The sequence below is a fragment of the Anopheles gambiae genome, chromosome 3, assembly GCF_943734735.2.
Source record: "Anopheles gambiae chromosome 3, idAnoGambNW_F1_1, whole genome shotgun sequence".
Taxonomy (NCBI): Eukaryota; Metazoa; Arthropoda; class Insecta; order Diptera; family Culicidae; genus Anopheles; species Anopheles gambiae.
This window is the reverse complement of record NC_064602.1, coordinates 68,240,224-68,252,922: the sequence shown is the minus strand read 5'-3', so window position 1 is coordinate 68,252,922 and position 12,699 is coordinate 68,240,224. Positions and strand designations below refer to the sequence as shown.

At 42.0% G+C, this 12,699-nt stretch overlaps 1 protein-coding gene across 11 annotated transcripts in view; it reads left to right on the top strand.

The window, feature by feature from the left end:
• Positions 1-12,699, top strand: part of LOC1278883 (uncharacterized) — a 92,227-nt gene that overhangs the window by 18,833 nt on the left and 60,695 nt on the right. For 7 of the 11 annotated variants that reach the window (XM_061654683.1, XM_061654674.1, XM_061654673.1 and 4 more), the window contains exons 3-5: positions 6,576-7,144; positions 10,251-10,432; positions 12,052-12,190. In XM_061654683.1, coding sequence (XP_061510667.1) covers positions 6,586-7,144; positions 10,251-10,432; positions 12,052-12,190 — 880 coding nt within the window. In that variant the 5' untranslated portion in view covers positions 6,576-6,585. The remainder of the gene's footprint in view (positions 1-6,575; positions 7,145-10,250; positions 10,433-12,051; positions 12,191-12,699) is intronic. The other 4 variants (XM_061654682.1, XM_061654679.1, XM_061654680.1 and 1 more) reach the window with 4 other exon arrangements.

Sequence of the window (12,699 nt, the reverse complement as noted above, 5' to 3'; positions counted from 1 at the left end):
ATTTCTAATGAATAGTGCCTTGATGAATAGAAATACGGTCAAATCGGATTGTTTTGGTAATAATATGCCTTCACAAATGAATTTTACCTAATATCCAGGGCTCCGTGGCTCAGTAAAGAACTGACCGGCTGTCATTACAGGCGGGAAGAGTCAAAATGGTAAAGTTATGTACAGCATTATAGTAGTCCTGGATTTTGACCTGATGTAAAAATGCACTAATTCAACAAAAATTGAAAAAAACAACCGCGAAAAATACTAAAAGATCATTACAAATTGCACACTGCCCGAGCAAAACGCTAATTAAGACGATATATCGGCTGTGCGGAATCTAATGAGAGGCATCGAAGGATAAGTCATTTCATTCATCTGAACATGAACATGTACATTTCAGTATTATTTTTATATTTTTCAATGAAAAGTGAATAAAATACATTTTGTTTGATGCCAAAATCCATTGTCTGTGTTGAAAATTGTGTAATATTGAAATTTAACGGCCTGTAGTAAGTGATCGGATTCTAAGCGAACAGGTCTATCATCTTTTATTTTAAGTACTATCTTCAACCGTAAAGTGTCACTCACTCTTGAAAAAGCAAATTTAATTTTGAAGAGCTTTTTCTGTTCAGAGAGCATCTTTATTCTAAGACAACATTATTAAAATTAAAAATATCCAGTTTCTTTCATTCAGGTCCTATTTGATGTTGTGTATTAAAACACATTCAAAAGACTACGCCAACATAATGTTCAATCAACTCAAAACGTAGCCCAAAGCATGCCCTCTTATCACAGTATAATCAGTTTCCCCGTTTGCATTTGTAAGGAAACCCATCCTTCCCATATACCCCGAAAGCACTTCCACCATTCTGGTAATGTGAAAATGCCAATACTAACACATACATACAAACTTCAAACGACGATGTGCACTGTTAATGAAGGAAATGAAATGGATGCATGCAATCGCAACTGCAGAGCATGCAGGTGTGTACCGTACATCGAACGCTCGCTCGTTACCGACGCGGCTGTGTTGGCTCGCTGTCAAACCCGCGGCACTTCCCTAGCAGCACTTCGAACCACCATCGCTAATGGTTCCAACTTTTCCCACTTTTTTGTCGATTAAGAAACGGAATCGCGCTCGGAACCGTACGGCAGGGGGAAATCGCACGTCAATGTGAGAAAATTGTGCAGCAGCGCCAAAAAAATCCTGCCCCGATACTGATGGCTTGATAAGCATTTGCTTTATCGGACCATGTGTGTGTGTGTGTGGGTGTGTGAGTCTGAATGGAACAGAAACCACCAAAGGATGCAGGCAAGATGGATGGTAGATTAGCACGGCTCAGCTGGTGCGGCGAACTTAACGGAACTGGGAAAAGAGCAAATAAATTGATTTCGTTCAGGCAGAAAATTTCCACACTCATTTCCGCTCGCTGCTTACCATCATTTCCGGTGCAAAGTTTTCGTGTTCGTTTTTTGTTCCTCCCTTCCCTTTCCGTTCGCTTGCAGCGCGAACCGATCGGCGTCTGCTGATTTGAAGGATAAATGGTAGAAATTTGAATAAATGATACCCGTCAGTGGATGATTGATCAAGCGAGCCAGTTTCCTATCGACTTGTTTGAATTGATGGATTTGAGATATTTGTGTTTTTACTCGTAACTCTAGCGCACCTTGCTCGGTGTTACGCCCAGTACATACCGTTCCTTGTACATAGAAAATGAATTACACTGAAATTGAAATTGTTTTTGATGGTACGATTAATTTCATTTTCGATGCAAACTGCCAGTTAATAAACGCAACAGTCAAAAAGCATTTGTCATCCTTGACATACACTCACGGTAGTTTCTGTATGCGAAGCTCTTTAAATCCTTTGTGGTTTCCCCTTTTACTATAAGGCTTGATGTTCGCTTTTTGTTGGTGTTATCCTGCACAGTTCTGAAACAAACAGGCCGGGCTAACAAAAAAAGCAACAGCTCCATGCGACATACTATCTCCCAATTGCTCACTGTCTGGAAGCAACAAAAGCAGCTTCCGTTGAACAGCGCTGAGCATACAGTTAAAGCTGTAGCTGAGAGCACTTGAGGACGAAAAAGCCACAGCTGCATGTAATTTAGTCGTCAAGCACGCATACACTCGAACAAAAAAACGATTGTCCACAGTGCGGAAGGGAGAAAGCTATCATGCATCGTTTCCGCGTCCTTTCTTTTGATTGTGACTCAATTCTATAAGATGCTTGCTCTTTACCAAAACCTGTTGGTCGCAGCTGTGCGTGAGAACCAAATTTAAGGTTCGTTGAAGGGAGGGAAACAGAAGAAAATAAGAAGAAAAAAAATCACATTGTCCATGATTTCTTTTGTTATTGAGAGATGCAAGTAGCTGTCATTTACCGTAAACTGTAGCTTCATCGTTAGAATTTTAAAAATTTCACTAAAAACGATGGGCGATAGTTAAAGGAAAACTCCTGAAAGTATGCTAACTTAAGAGATAAGATATGACAAATCGCCGAAAAGTATGCAAATATCTAGACAGAATAACGTATTTAGCATTTCGTATGAGACTTTATTACCATGCTCAATTATTAATACCACCTTTACGTGTTCATGGTATCTCTGGTGGCATAATTTCGTCTCAATTAATTTCAAATGAAAATACCAGCTCCCTCCCATCCTCCGGAACTTTTACTTACAGTTACATAAGTCAGCTTTAAGCTTCTCATTTGTGCGGGGCCACTTATTAGATAATTTATAACCGTTCCTCTCGCGGACCTTTAATTCCCTAACAGAATACAACCCGGTGGCCAGCTCGGGTGCCCAGATTGCTCCCCAGCGTACGGTGTTCCATCGGGAGCATCGCGCATTGATTATGCGTGCAGCCATGTCATGTGCCAATTTCACATCACCGGCAGGCGGCCTAGCCCATTGGTAGGCAACCGCCGAAATCTAGCCGGAACCAGTTGTTCCCCTCCACTCGGGGGCAGGAATGGGACGCGAACCCGTGGTACGGGATTGATGGTACGATGAAAAATTAATTAAATTCACTCTACCCCATTTGGCACCCGATCAGCTGTCCCGGGAGCGGTGCCGTGGTGCATTGTGTACAATCTGTGCAAACGTTGACGCATGTTGACCGGGAGGCGTTTTGTTTGGTTTTGCACTGACAGTTGATTGCCTACATGTTTGTGCATGTTTTTTTTTTGTGTGTACTTTAGCAGCGCATTGCCTAACTCTTCATAAACCACAATGACACAGCTGCCTGTCACAAAAAAGCGTCGTGAAGGCATCATAAAACATGAAATATTGAGCTTTTGTAATAACATTATTCCCTATAATTATGTGTCAATGAATAATACAGACTGACTGACTGAAGGAAAGAATATTTAAATACAGTTTTGACGTATATTTCAATAGTTTGCGCCTATAAGTATGCAAACAAATGTTGAAGATTAACATTTTGACTTTTTTAAACAAAATGTATGATTTTTAACTGCGATTTATTCCATTTATGAAGTGTGCATTAACTTTCAAATGCCCTCTTTTTATGAACCATAATTGAACTTTGCCCAAACAATGCTCATTCGCGATAAAACGTTCACCAAATTCAAACAACGTATCGATCGGCGCACCGTTGTTTCCCCGTCTCTTGCCCAGGATACACTGTACGATTGTTCTGGAAAATGAATTTATTTGCGGTTGCGCATTGGTTTACTTTTTGCAAATGATTTATGAACTATAAAGCTTGCTTGAACTGCTACCAGCTGCACTTATTACATGCATCGCTGCAGCACCAGTACTATTTGTTTGCCGACACAATGTGGAAGTGTGTTTATCCCCGGTATTACTCCCTTTGATGAAAAATGGTTTCTTGTACTGTGCACTAGAAATGTAGCATATTTCCCTGAGTGGAATGAAGCTTATTTACTGGACCGGAAACATTTCGAGCAGTTCCATTTTCCAGACAACTAACTCACCCACGTCCTTACAAAGCAATTGTAATGTCTCTTCACGCAACGATTAATCGATCAGCTCGGTTTGGTGCTCGGGTTGGTTCAATTTAATGCTTCTTTAACGTCATCCAATTCCTTCACTTATCCTGCACGTTATGCAAGAAGACACCCACTGGTTTTCTTTTTACCATTTTCCGTTCCCTGAAATTGAAACTTTCGATATCGTGCGAAACGAATAAAGTGTACAGCACAGCGAAATGAGCTCGAACATACGAAAAAGAAGTAGCAGCAAAAGGAAAAAAACCCTCCAATAATGTAATTGGCTTCGTTGTTCTAGCTTCCGCAGACGTGTGGTTTTGATCCACTTCCTTACTGTTCGAACAGGCGAATTGGTCACGTTCGAGTAATCGCGCAGGTCTTTCGCGATACATTTTCGGGCAGACGTAAAAACACGAATCCACCACCACGACCACCACGAGACGACGGCTTGCCAAACGACTTTACGTTGACCGTGGTCGTAAAAGCGTTAGGTAATTTTAATAAAACTCTGCCACGTTTTACGCACTTGTGCGGCACGGTCTCCACCTACCGGGTGTGAGCCTAACCGTAATAGTATTGCGAGCAGTCTAAAGCCACAAGAAGCCTCTGGCGTAAACGGGGCTTCGATGGGGTTTCTTTTCTTTTTGTGCTGTTGTTGGTGAAGCAAAAAAGGAAAAGGAATGGAGCTGGTCGGCAGCATTAGAAATATCAAGTTACAAGAAAAACCGATTTGAAGGTCGATCAGCACGTCGGTGTAACGTTCTCGAAATGTGATGATTTAGTAGTATTGATTTTTATTGGGAAAGAAATTTGCTGAAAATATTTGCACACAGTGACACCTTTCTAAGGTAAATAATCCAGAAAGCAAGTGTTAACAATATGATTTTCTGCCTTTAAATTATGTTACAGTCGTTGTCGCTAAATTTTGACTCTAACTCATCTATTTTTGTTTAGAAGGCAACAAATTTTTGAGCAGACGCGCAACAGTGCGCAACAATTTTTGTCTTTAAGGTATCAATTTTTCACTGTGAGTCGCTCGATTTATTTACAAATTTAAACATAATTTCTGAAACTGTGTGTTCCGAAACTATTACAATTAATTTAGGTAGTTAATAATATCATTGATCATTGATTGAATTTGAAATATAACATTTGTTTGGCCAATATTGAATGTTTTAATGGAGTGAAATAAGTTGCAATAGTCAAAAATCTGCTCAAATATCTTGTAATCATGATTCCTAAAAGAGTCAAATATTGGGGCCCATCACGAATCTAGTCAGTTCTTTGTATGGAGTTTGACAGTTGGAGGCTGAAATCATGTAAACACTCCATACAAAACCACACACAAAACTAGCCTTCAATTTTCAGTCTAGATTATTCTAGCCTCAAAGCTAGAATTAGATTCGAGTACTTGCTACAAAACAATGGCAAAACAAGGTGGTGTTTACATTTATCCCAAGGTGCATTAAAGAGATCTGGTGATGTATGTAGTACAGGTGGTCTCATAGTATGTTTTTTTATAACCAAATTTGAACATCAATTTTGACAGTATGGGTGAAAAGTTTTGTTTAAACTAACTTTCTGGAAGCATGACGAATACAAAAAAACACTCTTAAAATCCTCATTCAGAAGCAGAAGTGAAATCAGCCTTCTAAATTCATGCACCTTGAGATAAGCCCACCTGTATATTATACCCATTAGATTATTAGATAGCTGCTCGAAAACTGCTATACAATACAAACAGTTGACAGGCTGAAATTTCAGCCTACGAACTTAAAACGGAAAGGACCCCATTGATGACTTACAGACAAAAATACGTGCGATAGAGTCAAAAATGCACACTGTCAAAAATTGATGCCTTTGAGGTAAAAATGTATGCGCACTATCAATAATTGATGCCTTAGAGCCAAAATTAGGTGGCAACGACTGTATTTCTGTTAACAGTACATGTTTGGGCGGTCCCGTGGTACAGTCGTCAACTCGAACGACTCAATAGTTTGCCCGTCATGGGTTCAAGTCCCGAATAGACCATGCCCCCATACGCAGGACTGACTATCCTGCTATGATAACAATAAGTCACTGAAAGACAAGCTCACTTCACTAGTGGGTGGGTACAGGCAGGCCTTGACCGACAACGGTTGTTGGGCCAATGAAGAAGAAGAAGTACATGTATGGCATAAGCAACATAGATATATTAGTCATAGGAAGACATATCAGTTTAAGGGACACAATTATGTATGTACAATAACAGGATCGTCAAAATCAGAGACTTCTTTGTATTTTATTTTGAAGATGAATCAACCCTCTTGATACCAGTATCCATATACTTTAGCATTGCATTTAAAATATATTTACTCAAATACGACTTCTTTATGATTCAAAACTGGTTGTACAACATCTATCCAGCGATTCACAGGTTAAGACACATCTCTAACAAACCAATGTTTGTCTTATAATCTCTAGAAGTAGGCTCAAATTCAATCTCCAAAGACAGAGCAAGATTCAGCCGTGCCTGCAACATGATCCTGATCATCGCATAAATCATACCCATCCAACGCACGTACCAATCTCATACTAACCCCACGCTTCGTTCCCTTTTTGACAGGTGTTTGGAAATGCGGTTAGGGGGCGCCCCCGGTGGCGGAGACCCCCTAGCAATGGGTGCCGGGAACGACTACGCCGAGCTGTGCGATCTAGGCCCGTCCCGATGGAGCTCCCGGAGCGGCTACCAGCAAGTGGCCTCGCCGCCAGTCAACTCAATCTACCACCACTCGACGGCCGGTGCGGTCGGTGGCGTGTCGGCCGGCTCGGCGCTCGGTGTCGGCAGCGTCGGCAGCGTCCCGACCGGCAGCATCCACGGCGTCGGGCACGGGGCCGGCGGCCACGCGAGCGGTCTGGTGGCCGGCGGGCACGTACGCTCCAACAGCTTCGAGGCCGAGGACGTGATCGGCCCATACGGCAGTACGCGCATCGGCAACAGCACAAGCTCGCTACGCGGACGCTCAGGTTTATATTATTCACCACCCGGTACTTCATATACAATAGTAGAAAGAGAAAGACCACACTCTCCTCATTATTATTATAACACGGCCGGTGTCCCTTCCAAAGGAGGTTCTTTGCCAAGTAGAAGTAGTTATTTAGAGTCAGCTAGCTTAGGTGTTTCAACTGGTGCAGGTAAAGCAAACGACTTCTACTAAAACCACTTCACACTCTTCACTCATACCCCATTATGATCCACCCCCAGACCCAGTTTGTCCAGACCCTGCCCCGCCCGTCTAACCAGTCCTCCCAAGATTTCAATCAGTGTGCCCCGCCCTGGACAGAATCCGCCTTTTCTATCTATTGCGCTATCAAGCGTCCACGCTCCCGTCAAAGTCCGTCCAAAAGTCACCGTAGTGCTGATAGTGTTGTAGTGTCCGCCATTAGTTGTCCTAACTGCTCTGTTATTCACTCTTTCTCTATCTCTCTGTAGTAAACCGCTCAGGCTAACCTATCTTGTTTCGAATTATAATCCACTCGTTCCAATCCTTCGTTTACTCTCTTTTGCTGTCTTTATTTGACTCTTGTATTTATCTTATCTTGTTATTATGGCATGTCTAGAAGAGCCATCATCTCTCTATAAACACCTTAAAATCGAGTTGTTTCTAGAATGAATTAAGATTAAAGTTCTATCTACTCATTTTTATTCCAAAGGAGAGACTCTAAGTATATCTTCACCACAAAGCATGATCAACTTGACATTTTATGCCATCCATCTGTTTCTACTCGGTCTCAAATCTACTGTTATTTATCTTCTCGTTTAATCTTTCATTGACTCTTCTTTGTCTACTATTCCAACCTAGTCGTAGTTGTGTGTGATCAGTAGTCGTTGTATCCTACTAGCCTCATCGTTCACTGCATTTTCGAACACTTCTGCTCAAGTAGAGTAGACGCAGAACCGCCTGTATCGCTCCGGTTTGCTGTTTGCCATCATCTCCCCCCTCCCCCTTATCTAGTCTAGTCACCCTTAGTCTAGTCTAGCAAGTTGTTACGCTCCTTTCTCCAGTAGCAGCCAGCAACCATCTAGTTGATCGTTTTGCTCATCTCTTTTGAAATAAAACACAACTATTATATACGATGCAGCCTGGTCCTGGTTCTTCTGCTTGCCATTATGTCTATGGGTCAACCGGAAGTAAATTGCTGCGAGACTATACGCAGCGAGATAATTTCGATAGCCAAAAATGTGTGCATCACCGAATGCATTCAAAGAAAATAGGGAACAAAAGCAGTAACGAAGAAACACAAAGCTCAAACACACACTACGCCTTCCCCTGTGTCCCGAACTACTCCCCACTGCTTGGCAGTTTCTACTATCTACTTTCGCTTTTTCCACTTCCAACATCCGGACTTCCTGCTTTCTCTTTTTAAGCTATCATGCCATTCAGCTTCGGCTCAGGCTGGCTCCTTACTGGCAATCAGCATATGGAGGTATAATGAGTGACCTAAATCTTTGCAAGGCAGAAGTTGAATTATATCATCACAGAGAGCTTTCTATAACTCATTTATATCCCGAGAGTGTAGTTACTCTTGTGAGAGTTACAACCCTTTAGGAGATTTTATGCTCGTAGCCAACCTTCTTAAAAATAGATCAAATGACTCGTATCGATGATTACAAAAATAATAATTAAACTCGTAGCAACAAAAAACTCACCCAAATTCGTGACCTAAATCATTCTTTTGAGAGCTTAATCTCAATGAGTGATTCAACCGACTAGTAACTCTTTTGCAATTCATTAATGAACTTGTGATTGATTTAAGAAATCATGCTGAAAGAGGATATACATTTTTCGCTTTAGCTAACTCTATTAGTTTCAATTAAAGATTTAGATCACCATTCTAACTCATTAGCTCTGAGCTGAATCACGCAACTGAGCGATCTCTCCTATATTTACTCCTTGCTGTCAATTGTGCTGGCCAATTGAAACGAAATCAAGTGTACCTCGTAAATTAAACCGAAACCTTCTCCACGGCAAACTACAGAAAGACAAAGAAACACACACCCACACAGAGCCACCACTATTCACTAGGTCTCCGTTCTTCCCTTTCTACACTGATCAGTTTCGGTTCGATTTGAACACTTCTCCCCAACGTTGGTGCAACCGGTGTCTTTGTTGTTTTTCTGCGCCTGAACCTTGAATGTTTTACCCAGTTTTCCTCCATACATTCTTTTCCTTCCGCGGGAAAATTGCACACACTTAGCGCGTTTCGATGGCTCTCGATAAAGCACGAAATCCTTTCGTTCGCTGTAAATCTCCTAAGTGTGCACTTTACGTTACGTTTTGTCTATGAATGTGTATGTATCTAGTTTAAAAGTCTGTGTTAAATTGGTGTTCCCCGTCGTTTACTACTGACGACAGAATTCTTCCATTTCTTTCAATGACGCCAAAAATGGCGCCATTTACATTTTCCTTTTAAGCTTTTCCCGCAATACACAATGGGATGCGAGTTTTCTTTGGAAAACAGTTCCGCATTTTTCTTGTTTTTTCGCTCATCCTCTTCAGTTTGAAACATTTCAATTTGTAGTGTTTTCCCTGTGAACCTTCCATTTTCCCATGTGATCGAATTCGCCGTCGAAGTTTCCATTCTGTCTGTGTATGTTTCCATTGCCAGTTCTAGCTTTTTCTGTTGACCAAGTGTCTGCGTCTGTCTGTGTGTATGTGTGTTTGTAGAAATCATGGTTTGTATTTTCCCAACCTTCCCCCCCCCCCCCCCGTGAGTAAATATCGTCCAAATTTGTTAAGCTCTCCTCTACACCCGCACCCAGGAAATGCTGACCTCCAGTTCGGTCGTAAAGAAAATGGCCGAGCGCGGAAAGTTTTCCAATTCTGCGTGGAAACGCCACTGCTCGCTCGGCCATTGTGCTGGTGTGCATTGCTGGCTAATTTGGCAACCTTGAACTCTCCCTCCGTCCCCGTTCACCGTCCTAGCGTGTGCGTTTCTATTGCCCTCTCTTTCTCTCTGTGTGTTTTCTTATGTCCCTTTCTTGACTAGTTTTCCTGTCTAAAACCCCAAACGCCCCAAAAGCACACACTCCCGCTCTATCTACCTTTCTCTCTCTACCTTCGTGTCTATCGCTCTCTCTCTCTCTCTCTTTCTGTCTATCGTCCTGGGACGTTTCGTGTCCTGGTCCTTCCTTCCAATGTGCCCCCCCCCCCCCTCTGTCTCTCTCTCTCTCTCTGTCTTTTCTCTCTGTACTGTTTGCTTGAAAACTTCCAACTTCTTCCAACCTTTACAAAATTAGGCACAGTTCCAAATTCTACCAGACATAATGGTAAGAAGCGGCCTATATCACCAGAGCAGGTCATAAGAATGTTTAATACAACTAGTTCGTCTTCTTCAGTTCCTACTAGTTATCATAGTAACGGTACACGTGACCGAGGCCGTCGCAGTCCCGCCAGCAGTCCGCCTTCCACCACCCATCAAGTAAGTAGCAAGTGCGACCACGTTCACGACGACCCACTGTCAAGGTTTCTTTCACGAAAGAGAGAGAAAGATATATAGATAAAGAAATAGATCTATCGATGAAAGTTGGACGAACAAAGCACTGGCGCGTCATGATTTAGCAGAAAGAATTGTGTTTTAATTGGAATTGGAGATTAATGACAGTGTCTATTAGCATATTTATGACGTTTGGTAAGGAAGCGTGTCAGCAGGCATCGCGAACGGGTTTTATTGATTGTGAGCGCGCGAGCGTCAAATTTTATGGGTATTAATATTAACTTTGATTTCAATTGATTTATTAAAAAGACGCGCCAGCTCCGACTAGGGCGCGCCGAAATATGTTACATAAAGGAAGTAGTTGAATAACAAAAGTTATGTAACACGCAAGAGCAGTGCTGCAAAATGTCACTGTCAATGTCATACAAAAATCTGACTGAAACAAAATCTTTGTCAGCGTAACGTACTCAATTGTGATAATCATCTTGGTGACATTATAGCAATCGCCGCTTGATCAGTCAATTTTTCATAACTTTTTTTCTGCTGTGATCAGTTCTGTAAAATGTCACTGACATAGTCATGACAAATTCCGACTGAAACAAAATCATGTCAGCGTCACGAGCTCTACTGTGATGATCAAAGGTGAGACTCAAACAGTTGTTGCGACCATCACATGCTTGGTGACATTTTGTGCAACACTTCAGTCACTTGGTCGCGAAATTTTCTGTCGGTTATTATCACGATAGTCATGAGAGATATGCGATGCTTGAAAGTGGTTCCAAGCAACAAAATGAGCATGTTTTCTCACTCTTTTTGACCCGACAGTGTTGCACACGCCAAGTATATTCCAAGAATGTCGTGATTATCACAGAAAGAAAATATCGTGACAAAGTGAGTGACCAAGAGTTGGGTGCTAAACAAAATGTCACCAAGCATGTGCTTGCTGCACCAACTGTTCCAGTCTCACCTCGGATCATCTAGTTGTGTACGTGAGCTGATTTGAGCTTCGTTTCATTCATGAATGTTGGTGACTGAAACAGTGGCATTTGGCAGCACTGTTCACAGCCAGAAAAAAAAACATGATTATGATCAGCTTGTAAGCCAGAGTATCAGCTTTGACTCGAGCAATCGCGTACGGTTTTGTCATGACGCACTTTCATTGAGTATAAGCAATGAACAGAACATCAAGCTACCACGGACCACGGGTATGTTCGTTGTTTTTTCGGTTATCACGTGATTATTCACCTCGCGGAGGAGGTCAATATAAGAATATGTTTTTTCATGTTCAAATTCTTCTTGTAAAGGGTAATGTACTTAATAAAAATCATGCCACGAGAAAGGAAAGATAAGGATCACTGACAATTTTGATTTCGAACGAGTCAGAATGCGATTCGATCATACTTCCTTGGACGAACTAGCCCAAGCACTACGAGTGACACCATGGGACCTATCCGTATATACGGTGGTTATAAACCAATATGAAGTGTTGCTCTTTTAAATAATGCCGTTTTCGTCGCAGTAGAATAAACCTTGACGTGAAGGGTTGTAAACGCTTTTTCTCTTTACATAAAACAAATTAAATAATCCCTCTCCTTTCTCGACAGATTTATCGCGATCGCGACCGAGATCGTAGCATACCGAACATACATCAGCTTACAACCCGAACCGTGAGCATGTCACGTGATCAACAAACGGACAGCAGCCATGGGTTCGGGATATGCGTCAAGGGTGGTAAAGATTCCGGTAAGTAGTCAAATGCTGAAGAACAAACCATAGCTCAGTATCACAGTCACAGTCCAGTTTAAGCCTGCGTGTGAGAAAATGTAGATTGCGAGCAACAACAAAATAAGTAAAAAACATCTATCTAAACCAAACAACCAGGCAGTGACCGGTTTGGCACCGGTCCAACCGTACAGCGAATGCTAAACCGCATCCAGGTGTACAGCACCGTGCAGCATGCATTGTTGCAGTGATTTTTTTTCCAATTACGTCGCTGTGTTGTTTTTGCTTCCTACACTTTCTCTGCAAGCCTCTCTCGCTTCCAACCAAACAGTCCCGCGGATGGCTTATCGAGCCACAGTCACAGAGTCCATCAGGAACCATGTTTTGTGAATCTAATTTCAATTTGTCCGCATCGAGCACAGCGTCCGCACCGTGCCGCACCAAAATGGGACAACACGGACACGTTCACCTGAATGTGTGAAAATGATTGACAATTTAATACAGATTTCAAGCTCGGGGTTTTTTTTTGC